Genomic DNA, 17,573 nt, shown 5'->3' on the forward strand with positions numbered 1-17,573 from the left:
AGGTGAACCACCTGAGTCCCTTTACTACAGTACCTCAAAAAGTGGTGTTTGTTAGGCGAATACTTCTGCATAAGAGAACACCTGTGGAAAAACCACAACCAGAATTCCTGCACTCACAGACAGCTACCAGGATCTTCACCACCATTAAAAATATCCTGAAGAGGAGAGCAGGTACATGATACCTACAGAAGTCACAGGGTCATGCCACAATACTGCATCCTCTGAGTAGTCAGCTGCAGGCCCCTGAGCTGACAAACCAGAATTGGCTGGTGGGAGATATATAGCAATGAGGGAATTGACTCCTGTGCCTCTGAAACTCTGGAGAGATCCATAGCCAAAGAAGGATGGACATCTGCTAATTGTCCAATGAAATTCAAACCAAGATTCAAACAGAATTTACTTCACTTTGATATGGTTTACTATAAATAACTCTGACATAATTTTAACATATAACTAACTCTTTTTTAAAATTTTTTTTGAGAGATAGAGAGAGAGAGAGAATGAATCTTTTTTGTAGATGGACACAGCACAATGCCTTTGTTTTTATGTGGTGCTGAGAATCGAACCTGGGTCCCGCCCTTGCTAGGCGAGCGCTCTACTGCTGAGCCAAAATCCCAGCCCAATATAACTAACTCTTTAACTTGAATGTAATTGTTACACCAATAACCAATATTGTACCTTCCACCCATTTGAATGTATTTCATCTAATAGTTTAAAGCATTGATTAGAATCAATCTTGCTATCTTTGTTCTCCTAGCTGTAGTTTATACTTGCTCTTCTTATCTCCTATTTATCCTCTTGCATTATCTGCTACTGCTCCAAATACAACATCATCAGTGTATTTCTCTTTTCTGCCTTGGTGTGGATTATTCTTTTATTATTATTTCTCTCTCTTTTTTTCTTTCTTAATTTCTTTCTCTCATTTTTCCTCTCCTTTTTGCCCAATCTTTTTTCTTTCCCCCTTTTAGCCCTCATTTAAGATTATAGTGATTTTACTAAACTTAATAACTAATTTTTGAAACATTATAGGACTTTATTATAAGCTCATACCTGAATTTTAGGAACTGTGGAGAACAATAGCAACATGTTTTTGATTCTTGTAAGGTTGAATTGTACAAGTCTTGACTGGTGCTTATATTAAAATCATCAGAAGTCACACATTTACTAAAAACATCTGGATAATCACTCAACTCTTAAGAAAAAGAAGCTCACATAATATTACCTCACTTAAAAGAAGAAGTGAGAACTATACCAGTAGATGGGTGGACATACAAACAGTATGAAAAAGCAAGGAAACAAATCATCTCAAACAGCCCATAATGCTTCAACAACTGACTGCACTGATGCCAGAGCAGAGCAAATGTCAGAGTAGGAATTTAGAAAGTTCATAGTTAAAATGTTTTACAAGCTAAAAGAAGATGTAAGATGTGAAATTAGAAAGAAATTATAGAAGTGAACAAGAGATTTTGAAAAAGAACCAAACTGAACTTTTGGAAATGACTCAATAAACGAAATTAAAAATTAAATAAAAAGCACCAGCAATAGAGATTAGACCACTTTGAGACAGACTTTCAGGCCTCAAACACAAATTATTTAATCTTGAAAATAAAGTTGACCATAAAGAAAGGATGTTAAGAGACCATGACAAGAATATTTAGGAAATCTGGATAACATCAAGAGGTCAAATTTAAGAATCATTGTGTTAATCAAGGCACTGACATATAAACTAAAGAGATACACAGTCTTTTCAGATTTAATATCAGAAAAATTCCAAACCTTAAGAATGAGTTGGAAATTTAAATACAAGAGGTATGTAGGACTTCAAATATACAAAATCAGAATAGATTAACTCCAAGACACATTATAATGATGTGTCTATAAATGCCTAACATACAATGAGGATAGAATTTTTAAAGTTGCAAGAGAAAAATGGCTGGTCACATTTAAGGGTAATCCAATCCAAATTTCAACTGATTTCTCAACCCAGACCCTAAAAGCCATGAGGGTTGGAATAATATATACCATGCTCTGAAAGAAAATGAATGCCAACCAAGAATACTATACCAAAAATTAAGCAAAATTAAGCTTCAGAATTGAAGATGAATTAAAAACCTTCTCTGAAAAACAGAGGCTAAAACAATTTATAATCAGAATGCCTGCAGTAGAAAACAGACTCAATGAAATATTTCATGAAGAAGGAATGAAAAATAGAAATGAAAATGAGCATAGGGAGGAATTGTACTACAAGAATAGTCAAAGAATCCAGTGTGATTTAAACATTAGAAATAAATCAAAATGGCAGGAAGTAAATATTAGCTCAATAATAACATTTAATGAAAATGGTCTAAACTTTTCAATCAAAAGACATAGGTTGGCAGATTGGATTAAAAAGTAAAACCCAATAATATGCTGACTGTAGGATACTTACCTCACAAAGACAAAGGTAAAAGGATGGGAAAAAACATATATTTACATAGGATGCATAAACCAGCAGGGGTAGCTATTTTCATATCACCTAAAGTGGACTTCAAGTCAGAATTAATCAGAAGAAACAAAGAAGGTCACTTCATACTGCATAAGGGAATCATACAACAATAAGATGCAATGATTGTAAATATTTATGCCTCAAACAATGGTGCATCTACATACATAAAACAAATCCATCTCACTATTAATAATCAGATAGACCACAATACAAGAATACTGGTTACCACTGGATAGATCATCCATATATAAACTAAGTAAGATTCTGCAGAACTAAAAAATATAGTTAATAATATGAACCTCACCGACGTCTGTAGACTACTTCATGTGTCAAATACTGAATTCACTTTCTTCTTGGTGCCCATTGAACATCTTCTAAAATAAACCATATTTTAGGCACAAAGAAAATCTTAGCAAATTCAAAAAAAAAAGAGAGAGATAAGACCTTTCATTCTGTCAGATCAAATGGAATGGAATTGTAAATCAATGGTGAGATTAAAAAAAAAGAAAATATGCAAACATCTGGAGATTAAATAATACACTTCTGAATGATGAATGGATAACAGAAGAAATCAGGGAAGAAGTAAAAGAATTCTTAGAAATAAATAAGAATCATGGTACAATATATCAAAAGCTCTGGAATAGTATGAAGGCAGGTCTAAGAGAAAAGTTCATAGCATTAAGCTAATACGTGAAAAGAATAGAAAGATACCAAATAAATAATCTAACATTACATTGCAAGGCCTTTAAAAAAAAACAACAACCAACACCAAAATCAGTTAAAAAAAAGGGGGGGGGGAGATAATTAAAATCACAACCAAAATTAATGAATTTGAGAATTAAAAAACAATAAAAACGATCAGTGAAACAAAAAGTTTATCAAAAGGATAAACAAGATGGATAAACACTTAACCAAACTAATGAAAGACAAAGAGAAAACACTAAAATTAACAAAATTAGAGATGAAAAAGTAAATATCACCACAGACAGTACTGAAATCTTCAGGATCATCAGAAACTCCAATAAATAGAAAATATTCCAATAATATAGAAATTCCTGAATATATCAACAAATTCCTAGAGACATATAACCTTCCCAGATTGAACCATGAGAATATAGAAAACTTAAACAGATCAATATCAAGTAATTAAATTGAGGCAGCTATCAAAAGATTTTCAACAAAGAAGTCTGGGTCTTGAAAGATTCTCAGCAAAGTTCTACCAGACCTTTAAAGAAGAACTAATACCAAGCCTCCTCAAATTTTTCCATGAAATAGAAAAGAAGGGAACATTGCCAAACTCATTCTACAAAGCTAGTATCACCCTGATACTAAAACCAGACAAAAAAATCAAGGAAAGAAAACCTTAGGCCAATATCCTTCATGAACATAGATGTAAATTCCTTAATAAAATATTGGAAGGCCATATACAAAGACACATAAAAAAGATAGTGCAAGTGGGTCTCATCCCAAGAATGAAAGGTCGGTTCAGCATATGGAAATCAATAAATGTCATCCATCACATTATTAGCATCAAAGTCAAGAATCATATAATTATTTCAATAGATGTAGAAAAAGCATTTGACAAAAAATAGCACCCATTCATGTCTACAGCACTAGAATAACTAGGGATACAAAGAACTTACCTCAACGTTATAAAGGTTATATGTGACAAACTCAAAGCTACCATTATTGGAGAATGGAGAAAATCTGAAAGCATTTCCTTTAAAAACAGGAGCAAGACAAGGATGCCTGCTTCATCACTCCTATTCAAAACAGTTCTTGAAACTCAAGCTAGAGCAATCAGGCAGGAAAAGGAAATTGAAAGGATATGAATAGTAAAAAAAGACCTCAAACTATCTCTGCTTGCTGACAACATGATCGTATATTTAGAAGACCCAAAATACTTCACCAGAAGACTTCTAGAGCTCATAAATGAGTTCATTAAAGTAGCAGAATACAAGATCAACACTCATAAATCAATTGCATTCCTATACTTCAATTATGAACCTGCTGAAAAAGAAATTAGGGAAACTGTCTCGTTCGTAATTGACTTAAAACACAAAAATAAAATACTTGGGAATCAATCTAACAAAAGATGTGAAGTACCACTACTGTGAAAACTGTAGAACACTGAAGGAAAAAATTGAAGAAGACTTTAGGCAATAGACCTCCTGTGTTCTTGGATGAGCAGAATTAATATTGTCAAAATGACCATACTAACAAAAGCACTATACAGATTCAATGCAGTTCCCACCAAAATTCCAATGACATTCTTCACAGAAATAGAAAAAATAGTCATTTGGAGAAGTAAGAAACTCAGAATAGCCAAAATAATTACTAGAAAAGTGAAGCAGGAGGCACCATAATACCTGACCTCAAATTATACTTCTGAGCTATAGTAGCAAAAACAGCATGGTGCTAGCACCAAAACAGTCATGACGACTAGTGGAATAGAATTAAAGACACAGGCAAATCCATATGAGAACAGTTATCTGGTACTGGACAAAGGTGCCAAACATATATGTTAGAGAAAAGATAGACTTTTAAATAAATGGTGCTGGAAAAACTGAAAAATCCATATGTAGAACGATGAAATTTAACCCCTATATCTCACCCTGTGCAAAACTCAACTGAAACTGGATCAAGACCTAGGAATTAGGTGAAAAAACCTACAACAGCTAGAAGAAAATGTGCGCCCCTTATACCCAACATGTTTGCAAAAGAAATGACTTCCTTAACAAGACTCCTAAAGCACAAGATATAAAAAATCAGTAAGTGAGATAACATCAAAAGCTTCTGCACAACAGAGGAAACAATTATGAGCATTGAAAGAGAGAGCCTACAAAATGGAAGTAGGTCTCTATCCCCTGCTCCTCAGAGCATTAATAACCAGAATATACAAAGAGCTCAAAAAACTTAGTACCAAAGAATGAATACGCAAAATCAGTCAATGAATAGGCAAAAGAACTAAGCAGACACTTCTCAAAAGAAGAAATACAGATGGTCAGCAAATACATGAAAAAATGTTCAACATCTCTCCCAATGAGGGGAATGCAAATTAAAACTACATTGAGATTTCATCTCATTCTTGTCAGAATAGCAGTTATCAAGAATACAAATAGCAACAAATGTTAGTGAGGATAGGGGGGGAAATGTGTACTAATACATTGTTGGTAGGACTGCAAATTAGTGCTACCACTCGAAATTCCTCAAAAAACTAAGAATGTAAACACCTTATGACCTGGCTATCCCACTCCTCAGTATATATCCAAAAGATTTAAAATCAGCGTATTACAATGATGCAGCCACATTAATGTTTATAGTAGCATGATTCACAATAGCCAAGCTATGGAACCAACCTAGCTGCCCTTCAACAGATGAATGGATAAAGAAAATCTGGTATATATACACCATAGAATATTACTCATACATAAAGAAAAATGATATTATGCCATTTTCTGGTAAATGGATGGAACTGGATACTGTCATGCTAAGTGAAATAAGCTAGTCCCCAAAAGTCAAAGGTCAAATGTTTTCTCTGATATGTGGAAGCTTAACCAAAATAAAGAGGGCAGTAAACAAAATAGAAGAAAGATCAGTGAAGTATATGAAAGGGATTATAGGGGAGGGAGGAAGATGAAATAAGGAAATACAGTGGAATGAGCCTGACCTAAATTTCCTATGTCTATATGAATACACTACAATGACTCTTACCATCATGTATATCCATGAGACACTAAAAAAAAAAAAAAAAATCTAAGTAAATAGCAGAAAGGTCAGTAGAGTACAGTGATGGGAACAGTGAAGGGAGGAGAAGAGGGAAATGGGAAGTACTGGGGACTGAATTAGAACAAATTATATTCCATGCTTTTTAAAATTTTGTCAGAATGAATTCTAATGTATAACTGAAAAGAACCAATAAAAATTGGCATAAGGGTTGAAAAGCAAGCTGAGGAAATCTATTATAAGATTAAGCAAAAGATATGGAAGATAGGAGGGAATTTTTTTTAATTAGAAGATCAATTCAGGAAGGCTAAATCTGACCAGTAAGAGTTATAGAAGGATAACACAGGGAATATAATCATTAGCATTTCCAAGAACTGAAAGATGGGGGATCTCCAGTATGAAACACCTAGTACTTGATGCCATGGATGAAAGAAAATCCCTATCAAAGCACTTAAAAGAGAGAAACTGGAAACCTTTCATAGACGAATAGCAGTATATATACAAAGTGTCAGGAATCAGAGTGGCATCTGACTTCTTAGCAGCACAACTGGAAGCCAGAAGATTTTGAAGTAATGCCTTTAAAAATCTGAATGACTTTAATTCTCAAATTCTGTATGTAACCACAGTCAATCAAATGCAAAGGTAGAGTAGACATTTTCAGATGTATATGATTTAAAATATTTTCTTCCATGCCAGCACCTCTTAGAAGTGCTTCATATAAGGTCATAAGCAAAACTGAAAATATGGAACCAAGCAACAGGATTCCAACCAAAGAGAAGGGGAATTTTCAGAAATGACAGTGAAGAGAATTTGCAGGATAAAGGCCACAACAAAAATCTGGAGCACAATGATCCCAGACTAGAGCCGGAAGCCGAAGATCCCAGGAAGGAGGCCTGTAAGAGAAACGCAACAGAATAGATGATCCCAGAGACTGAACCACATGTGAAATTACACTGACAAGGGTCTTTTCAGAGAAGGTAAAGGCTATAGGAAGAGGTAAATGATTAAAGAATATTGTAAAAGTGAAAAAGCAGTTTAAATAGAAACAGTATGGGGAAAAATTAACAGTAAGGAAAGGTATGTAAGGAAACAACATGGCTGATGAGGAAATAATATTTACCTAATTACAATAATGCAAATCTATACTATGTATTTTACCAAAAATTGATATATAATTATATTGGGATATTGGAAGGAAGAAAAAAATAATATACATGCACTAAAATCCTGATTTATCATATAAAATCAATAGATATCTGAAACTAATATCTGAAACTTGTTCTTATAAATAAGGAGATAAGTACCAGATAAAAAGGTGAAAATTAAACTAGTTCCATTTTTTTAAAAGGGGGAGGAAGTATGGTTTTACCAATTAGAATAACAATAAAACAGGAAAATGTTAATAGAAATATTTAATTACCTAGAAAATAATACCAATGTGAATAATATGGGGGTTTTGTATGTTTAACAAATGCCAGACAAGCATAATTACTCTCCTATACAGTACTAAACAAGTAAAGGAAGTTTGGAGAATAAATCTAGTTTATCCTTATTTTAGCAGAGCACTTGATACTATAAATTTACTTGAAAATAAATATAAGTTGTTTTGAATATTTATGGTATTTAGTTGATTAAAAGCTGAATAAAGTACTACACCACAGAAAGCCCAGATACAAGTTTGTATTGGTAATTTTAGACAATGGTTTTAGAATATAAAATTGGTAAGTGCTACATCTGCTATCAGTGATTGCATGTGTTTCAGGAAAGCTTTGAATGTAATAGTTCTTAACTCAGAAGGATTTCTTACTTTACTGGTAAGTCTATAACCTAAAAAAGCAAAATCAAGAGGAGGTTTTGAAAAAGTTTTTGTAAACAAGAGCAGCACTTATATTGGTCAAAGGCGTCAAAGTAAAAATGTTTTTTAGCCAGGAAAAATTAGGGGAGAGAAAAATATTACTAAAAGCTCTACATTTGGAGAGAGATTATATCTTTTATACATATATTAGTATACACATTCAGAGAATATTCTTTTACAATTAAATATATTAATTTTCCTTAGGCTTATATTTTTACTCTTCATGTTTATTTCACATAGAAATATTAAATGTTATATGGTAATATATGTAATAAATAATTTATGGTTGTCCCACTCCTCAATTTTAGACTTTTTTGTTACTCTAGGTTTCTGATAATGTCTTTTTCTTTTTTAGATATTTGAATGAAACATAGATTCTTGTCACATGATTTTTATTTAAGCTGATGTTTAGGTGATCTTTCAGTATGTAGCAAAGTCTGAGATGTGTGTTAATTCTAAATGTATTATTTTTCAGAAAGAATGCTTTGCAGAACTTGGCTTAAATACAGGACAGCTGGGTATAGATGATTCTACACAAGTGCCTCCTGGTTAGTATTTTTCTCATATGACATATAATTAATGATACGTGATAAATGAGAGTGAGTTTAAAGTTTATCTTGTTTTTCTCAAAGGTGTGTCATAAACTATCTGAAAACAAAGCATGCTTTTGTCTCTCCTTTGTTATTGTTAATTATTGAATAGGATCCTGTATCTTATAATTATCAGAGTTCAACTAGATTTAGTCTTTTTATTTGAAGGTCTTTAAAATAATTCTGAAAATTTATTAGACATGTAAGTAGCTACACGGGCAAAATCTTCCTCAGCAGCACTCAATTTCCCTCACTGGCCATCATTATCTATTTTTGTTTTCGTATCACCAAGTTAAGTGAACACTAGCGTCTTCCTCAAATAGACTTAGGGTTTCAAAATCATGTCTTTTAAACTTTAATCATCTAGATAATTTCTGTATTCATGGATACAAGTACATTTCATGAAAAAAATAGAGTGGCATTTAGCAATAATAAGATTGAGGTAGGGCTGGGATTGTGGCTCAGCAGTAGAGCGCTCACTTAGCACGTGCGAGGCCCTGGGTTCGATCCTCAGCACCACATAAAAATAAATAAATAAATAAACAACAAACAAACAAACAAATAAATAAAGGTATTATGTGCAACTAATGAATATATATTAAAAAAAGATTGAAGTAAAAATTGACTTAAAGTATGGAGGCCCATGATGTGGAAATAATACAGGGCAGGGTTAGGGGACTTACTGTCCTTTCTTTCGTTGCCTCAGACAAGTTGCTAGTATCTTTTAACATGTTTCTTCTCCTATTAAATAAAGAAGTTGGCTATTGATTATTACTATTATGATAGTAATATAATAATAATAAATGGCTATTTTAGCACATCCTGTTTCATGTATATTATCTCATTTTAACCACCTAGCAACTTTTAAGATATGTGTTACCATTTTTTAAAACTTCAGTAATGGATAATGAAGCATATATGTCATCAGAGGGGACAGTTCAATTAATTTGTACAAATTAATCACAATAAACAGAAGCTCCCCTCCCAACCTCTTTCAATCTTTACCTTTTGTGTGTGTGTGTGTGTGTTACTGGGGATTAAACCCAGGTCAATCTGTATCTTTTATTTCAATAACTACTATTCTGATTTCTAGCAGACATTCTTAAATTTTGCCATTCTTGGATTTTATATGTATGAAGAACATGGTGTTTTTCTTTGATGTATCTTTTTTTAATGTTTTATTTGTGAGATTCAGCCATACTGGTATTCATTTCTTGTATGTATTTGTAGGTCACTTTCCTGCTTTATAGTATTTCACTGTATCTTTATATCACTTTTTTTTCCCCATCTATTGCTGATAAGTATTTGGGAAGTTTTAAGTTTGAGGCAATTGTAAATAAGGCTACTCTAAATATTCTAGCATGTATCTTTTGGTGAACATACCATTCTCTTTAGTTGAACATGTACCTGGGAATGCAGTTTTTGTGTCCTAAGGTTTATATATGTTTAGCTTTAGTAGATAGCTGCTAGGGAGTTCTCAAAGAAGATGATACTAGTTTATACTTCCACCAACAGTGCAAGAGAGTCACAGTTGCTACATCCTTCCTAATGTATCCCGTTAGTATATCCCATCTTCTTTGTTCTAGTCATTCTGGTGGTGTATGGTGGTATTCATTTCTTGTATGATGTGAGATAGTTGAAGAAGTAGAGATGTTAAGTAACTTGCTCAAGGTCATAAAACTAGTAAGTTGTGGATTCAGGATTCAAAACTAAGCAGGTTGTCTCCAAAGTGTAGTATACTATGCTACCTCCCTCCTGCCACCTTTGCTAGCCTTTTTTTTTAATTTTATAAGAATAAAATATACTTTTGTCCATGGCCAATGATAGCCAGGTATAAGAAAAGGAAAGAAAATAGTAACATGACCTGAAATTATATTTGTTTTTCACTTTTGAAGTAATCTTTAAGAATTACTTAAAATTATTCTAAATGTTATAGTTACACAATACTTAGAAAATAGATTTTGCTTCTTTGATTCACTTGTAATACAACAAATGCATATAGAGACCTTGCTGTGGGCCAGAAGCTGGTGAGTATATAGATATGAGACAATCTCTGCTCTTAGGGAAGATAAGGTGATAAATGACATAGAAGATCACTGTGGTATTTGCTGTTGTTATGTAGAAGGGGCAGTTGAAGCAGGGCTCTACTTACTAAGTCATACAAAGTTTTGACCTTTCATACACAGTTAATCATTTGAGAAGGTTATTTACTGTCCTGGGATCTTCCAAATTCAGTTATTAGCTCTTTCTTCCTCATAAGGTAGGGGAAAGGAGGAGAAAAGGAAGTTGAACCAACTGATCTTTCTCTGGGGTGGGGAAAGATCAAAAATTTCTCACCTTCAGCGGGCTGGGGTTGTGGCTCAGTGGTAGAGCATTTGCCTAGCATATGGGAGGCACTGGCTTCAATTCTCAGCACCACATATAAATAAATGAATAAAATAAAGGTCCCACAACAACTAAAAAAATTATTTTAAAAAAAGTTCTCCCCTCATAGTTTCATAATCTTATTCTTTGTTTTGCTATAATTTTAAAATAACTTTTATAGATGTATAATGTACTTGCTTTAAAGTACACAGATCATTAAATATGTCAGTGAATTTTTACAAAGTGAAAACATTTATGTAACTTCCAACCTGATCAAGAAAAGAATGTTACCAGCATGCTAGAAAACCCCTTAGCTACACTTCTGGACTCTACTCCCCTAAGGGTAACAACTATTGTGACTTCTAGCATCATAGGTTAGTTTTGTCTGTTTTTGTACTTTATAAAGTGGAATCATACAGTATGTACTTTTTGTGTCTTTTTGTTTAATGTTGTTTGTAAGATTCATAATGTTGTGTAGAATTTTATAAACCACTAATTTTCTTTTTTTTTGATTTTTTAAAAAAATAAATGACAGTGAAATGCATTACAATTCTTATTACACATATACAGCACAACTTTTCATATCTCTGGTTGTATATAAAGTATGTTGACACCAATTTGTGTCTTCATACATGTACTTTGGATAATGATGTTCATCACATTCTACCATCCTTGCTAATCCCCTACCCTCTCCCTTTCCCTCCCTCCCCTCTTCCCTATCTAGAATTCATCTAATCCTCCCATGCTCCCCCTCACTCCCCCACTATAAGTCAGCCTCCTTATTTCAGAGAAAACATTCAGCATTTGTTTTTTTGGGATTAGCTAACTTAACTTAGCATTATGTTCTCCAGTGCCATCCATTTACTTGCAAATGCCATGATTTTATTCTCTTTTATTTCTGAGTAAAATTCCATTGTGTATAAATGCCACATTGTTTTTTTCCATTCATTCACTGAAGGGCATCTAGGTTGGCTCCACAGTTTCGCTATTGTGAATTGTGCTGCTATAAACATTGATGATAAACCACTCATTTTCATACCTGTATTGTAATCCAGTGTGTGTGTGTATCACTATTTACCTTGTCTATTGTTGGTAATCATTTCAGTTGTTTCCACTATTTAGTTTTTATCAATAGTGTTACTATGAATATTCTTGTACTGTCTCTTTGTTTACATATCTGAGAGATAATTGGTAATTATCATATGATGTACGTAAGTTCTGTATTAGTACATACTGCCAGTTTTCCAAAATGATTGTACCAATTTTTACTCCCATCAGCTTTGTATGAGAAGTTCAATTTGCTCCATATTTCTTTTGCATTGAGAATTATCAGTCATTTACATTTGTGATTGTGTGTTTCACAATAATTATAATTATATTTCTTTGGTAACTAATGTGGTCAAGAGGTTTTTCACATGTTTATTAGACTCAAGTTATTTATTAGACTCATGTCATTTTCTATCACAAGTTCTTTATGTATTCTGGATGTTAGTCTTTCGTTAGATATATATATTCTAAATATATTATTCCTTTGAGACTTAATCTTTCACTCTCTTAATGGTGATTTTTGGTGAACAGAAGATGTTTTAGTTTAATATAGTCTAGTTTATGAGTCTTTTTCCAATATGATTGATACTTAAAAAAATAGTCTTTCCTGTAAAATCTTTTCAAATGGCTTTTGTATAGTGAGATTTTACCTGTATAAGATATACTATTGTTATATATACTTTACCAGTAGATTAAGAAGAAGTATGACTATATAAAGGAAGTTATCAACAAATTTTAGTTTGGGGATTGTTTTAGGAAAAAAAATCAAGGATGGATATGAGAATAATACTCTGTTTTAACAAAGGGAAAATTAATTCACTGCTTTTTCTTCTGATTAAATATATGAACTTACTTTTAAACAACTTAGAAAAAGTTTTTTTTCTGTGATTAGAATTAATATTATTGTTATTTTCTAAGAAGCCATTCAATTTTAAAATAATTGAAATATAACTACCAGAAGACATATACCTCTTATTCTAAATGTGGTTTATCACATTTGTGTCTAATAATTTTATTTTCTTTTAATATTATTAGAACTTTTTGAAAATGAACATGTACGTATTGGGCAAAAAGGTAAGCTTTTAGCAAGTTATTACAATTTCTGAAAAATGGGACAGTTTAAGTAAATGTCTCCATAAAATACCTCCAACTGAAATTTAATCTCTGAAAAGCTAAAAATCTAAGTAGGAGTAATATTAAACAATGCAGATAATCTGATAGTGATCTTTATTTGTATCTTTATGTTGAAGGAAATGCATCATTTTAGTCTCATCAGTAAATGTCAGATAAAGATGTGCACAGTTGGCTCACTGAAGACATACAGACACACGTTCTTCAGTGACAGTACATTAAAACTAGCAGCAGTAGAATTTAATTTTATAATCAAAGTGAGAGGTTTTTTCTTTGATGCCCCCACACACCTCTCATTAGTATTAATGAGAATGTGCTCCTGTATGTTCCTGCTGGCTGTCACAATGGTTAAGACTTAATAACTGAAGCAGCTATTTTGTATCCTGGAGAATAATTTCCCCCTTTCTTTTGATGATTCTTTTCCTTGTGTTTATAAATCCCATTGTGTCTTTGAACTCTGAAGTACAGATACGTCTTTGTGTTGAAGTGTACCTTCTATGACAGTTATCTACCAAATTCCTTAGTTCAGTTTTTCAAAATTATATTTAAATGACTTCATTGTGTGATTTGACACTTTCATTAAACACAATTGAAAATTAAAGAATGTTTCATCTCTTTATTTTATATGATCCCTTTATTCTAGTCATGCCATTTTTGTTTAGTAAAAGATTTTTTTCCTCTTTGAAGAGAAATATAATAAAATGTACTGTTAGACATCAACTATTGTCTAGTGTGTCTTATTTTTTGTTTGTTTTATTTTTTTGGTCCTTTATTTACTTAGGGAATAACCCATATTTTCGTTAAAGAAAATAAACATGAAAGTTTATGACAAGTTGCTAAACTTGCCCTCTTAAGAATAATTTTGGCTGTCTTAAAATTTCGTCAGATCTTTGTTTTTCTCCTTTAAAAATCCCTCTTTATATTGATTTTTGGATTAGCTAAAAGGTCATCCAATAGAATGGATAATTTACATTCTTATATAGCCCTTAGTAATGATACTTCATGTACAGTACCAATTACAGGTATTAGAACTTTCATGATTTACTGGAATGTGTAAAAAAAAATTAAGGGTTTATAGATATGACTTTCTTGATCATAGAGACTAAATAGTTAACACACACACACACACACACACACACACATACACACGCACCATTAGTAGTTTTCGATCCATGGAACTATAGTTAAAGCAACGTATTCTCAAGGTACCTACATTTAAAAGCTTTTGTCAGGCTGGGTAGAAGCTAGAAAATCTTAAGACTTGACACTTTTAGGGTTATAAATGGGGCAATATAAAAAATCTAGGGATCAAAGGAAGAAAATGCCGGATTTCTGTTCTTACGACTAAAATGCTCAGGGGTCACTCCAGTCAAACTGGGCTAACTGGGCTGCACAAAATAACCACACAAGAGACACAAATACCTTTTTCTTTGGGATTGCTGTGACGGCTCCTCTGACCTTAAGGGTCTGCAGAAAGAGAGAGAGAGAGAGAGAGAGCATGCGCTGACCCCTTTTATTGAGGAGAAGCTATTCAAATGAGGCAAGGGGACAGGTTTCAGGGGGCTGAGTATCTTCATGATGACCACTGTCAGCAGGTTGACTGATACCTGGGTAGGCCACACCCAAGGACACAGTAAGAGAAGGGGACACACACAAGGCACTTCCATGGAAGATTCTATCCTAAACAGGGCAAGGGGTTAGATTACGAAGGAACAGGTAAGCATAGCTTCACCCATGGGGCTGTAGCAAGACAAGACACACCCATGCACAAGACACCGACCCTCACACCCAAAAAGGGTGCCACATTTCTGCGACTGAGCACCTCAGCACCCAGCCGGGGAGTGTAACTCAGTCATATGTAAGGTTGACCTCCCACAAGAAAAAGTGTAATTATTTATATTTTAATAATCTTTCAAATATAAGGATTGTTAGCTTCCCAAAAGAGTTATAATTAAAGATTTAGTGATGCTTCTTACATTATGAATTTTCTAATGAGATTCTAATGTACCTTTGACAGTTCTAACAGAACAAGATAGTGCTGCTGCTCAACAGTACATCAGACAAGGCAGTCCCACAGCACTAAGAGCTGAATTGTGGGCCCTCATTTTGAATATTTCCAGTCAACCTGAGGTAAGATGAAAAAATGACGAGTCACATTTGAGCTATTAATGTTTATTTTTCAAAAATCAGTAATTCAAAATGGAAACTTTGTTTCTTAGTCTGTTATTTACCCCCCCCCCCCCGCCATTTTCAAAATCACTGTAGTTTTAGGTTCTAAGACAAAACTTAACATGTAACTTAATCAGTGCTCTTAACATAGAAGGTTTTGTTATGTGATCCTATATATTTCCAACAAAACCATAAGTAACATTTTGAGAAGTGGAATCTGATAATTTAGATAAATAAAGGTGTGTGATAGAATGGAAATGTTAGAATAGGAAGAAATAAAGAAGGGCAACTCAGTATTAAAAGTAAATGAATGATTTGTTCTTATATTTACCTTTAAATACGTACTATTCTCATGGTTATAAAATTTGACAGATTATATAGGCATATTATTTTTCCAAATCTAAGAACATTTTTTATTTTATGAAGTATGATGAATATGAAGGGAATTCACCAACAGACAGGTATTCAATTTAATAAAGGAAAATTTTATAAGACATTGATTCTTCCTGAAGTACTCCTAGTGGATATATCTATAACTGTCTAGCTAGCTATACTAAACATGTCTATCTAGCTTACTAAACATATATCATTGAGGAAGTTACTTAAGTTTCTTCAAGCCTCAGTTAACCCATACTTACGTATATATCACAGAATAATCATGTCAGGTATACAAAATAATGTATATGAGTCTTTTATCACAATGCCTGGCATGTAAATAGTCACCACTGATGGTATTAATAATTACATATTACATTTAATTATGTTAAAATTAATTATAATTAGTAATTATGCAGACTTTAAGAAAATAAAACAATATATATTATAAAAGATAACTTTTGCCATTGCAGATTTTGAATTCATGTGTATATTTATTTATGTATGTGTATATTTTTAAAATCTCTTATAAACAGTGCTGTCAAAAATTATGTTTCCTTTTTAAAATAATAACACTAGTGATTTTTTTTTAATTTTTTTGTTTTAATTAGTTATACATGATAGTAAAATGCATTTATGAACTTTGATATATCATACATAGATGGGATATAATTTCTCGTTTTTCTGAGTGTACATATGTAGAATCATATTGGTCATATAGTCACATATATACATACAGTGATAATGTCTGTTTCATTCTACTATCTTTCCTACCTTCCATCCACTCCCTTTCCTTCCCATCACTTCCATCTACCTAACCTAAGGTAACACTATTCTTCACTGGTGTCCCCTGCCTTATTGTGAATTAGCATCTGCATATTCGAGAAAACATCAGGCCTTTGGTATTGTGGGATTGGCTTATTTCATTTAGCATGATATTCTCTAGCTTCAACCATTTACTGGCAAATGCCATAATTTTGCTCTTCTTTAAAGTTGAGTATATTCCATTGAGTATATATACCACATTTTCTTTATCCATTCATCTATTGAGGGACACCTACGTTGGTTTCATAGTCTAGCTATTGTGAATTGAGCTGCTATAAACATTGATGTGGCTGTGTCACTGTAGTATGCTGATTTTAAGTCCTTTGGGTATAAACCAAGGAGTGGGATAGCTGGGTCAAATGGTGGTTCCATTCCCAGTTTTCTGAGGAATCTCCATACTGCTTTCCATAGTGGTTGCACCAATTTGCAGTCCCACCAGCAATGTATGAGTGTACATACCTTTTTCACCACATCCTCACCAACATTTATTGTTGCCTCTATTCTTGATGATTGCCATTCTGACTGGAGTGAGATGAAATCTTAGAGTAGTTTTGATTTGCATTTCTCTTAATTGCTAGAGATGTTGAATACTTTTTTATATATTTGTTGATCAATTTTATTTCTTCTTCTGTGAAGTGTCTGTTTAGTTCCTTAGCCAATTTATTGATTAGGTTATTTCTTTCTTTTTTTTTTTTTGGTATTAAGTTTTTTGAGTTTTTTTATACATCCTAGAGATTAAAGCTTTATCGGAGGTTTATGTCATAAAGATTTTCTCCCAATCTGTAGGCTCTCTCCTCACTTTATTGTTTCCTTTGCTGAGAAGAAGCTTTTTAATTTGAATCCATCCCTTTTATTCTTGATTTTACTTCTTGTGCTTTGGGAGTCTTGTTAAGAAAGTCAGATCCTAGGCTGACATAGTGAATATTTGGGCCTATTTTTTCTTCTATTAGCTGCAGGGTCTCTGTTCTAGTGCATAAGTCTTTGATCCACTTTGAGTTGATTTATG

General features: G+C 32.8%; 1 protein-coding gene across 3 annotated transcripts in view; it reads left to right on the forward strand.

Annotated features, from left to right (window-relative positions):
• TBC1D19 (TBC1 domain family member 19) overlaps positions 1 to 17,573 on the forward strand; it is a 146,475-nt gene that overhangs the window by 54,943 nt on the left and 73,959 nt on the right. For all 3 annotated transcript variants that reach the window (XM_081303212.1, XM_081303211.1, XM_081303213.1), the window contains 3 exons: positions 8,542 to 8,614; positions 13,103 to 13,141; positions 15,216 to 15,328. In XM_081303212.1, the coding sequence (XP_081159338.1) occupies positions 8,542 to 8,614; positions 13,103 to 13,141; positions 15,216 to 15,328 (225 nt within the window). The remainder of the gene's footprint in view (positions 1 to 8,541; positions 8,615 to 13,102; positions 13,142 to 15,215; positions 15,329 to 17,573) is intronic.

This window comes from Spermophilus citellus (genome assembly GCF_964194105.1).
Source record: "Spermophilus citellus genome assembly, chromosome: 8".
NCBI classification, from domain to species: Eukaryota; Metazoa; Chordata; class Mammalia; order Rodentia; family Sciuridae; genus Spermophilus; species Spermophilus citellus.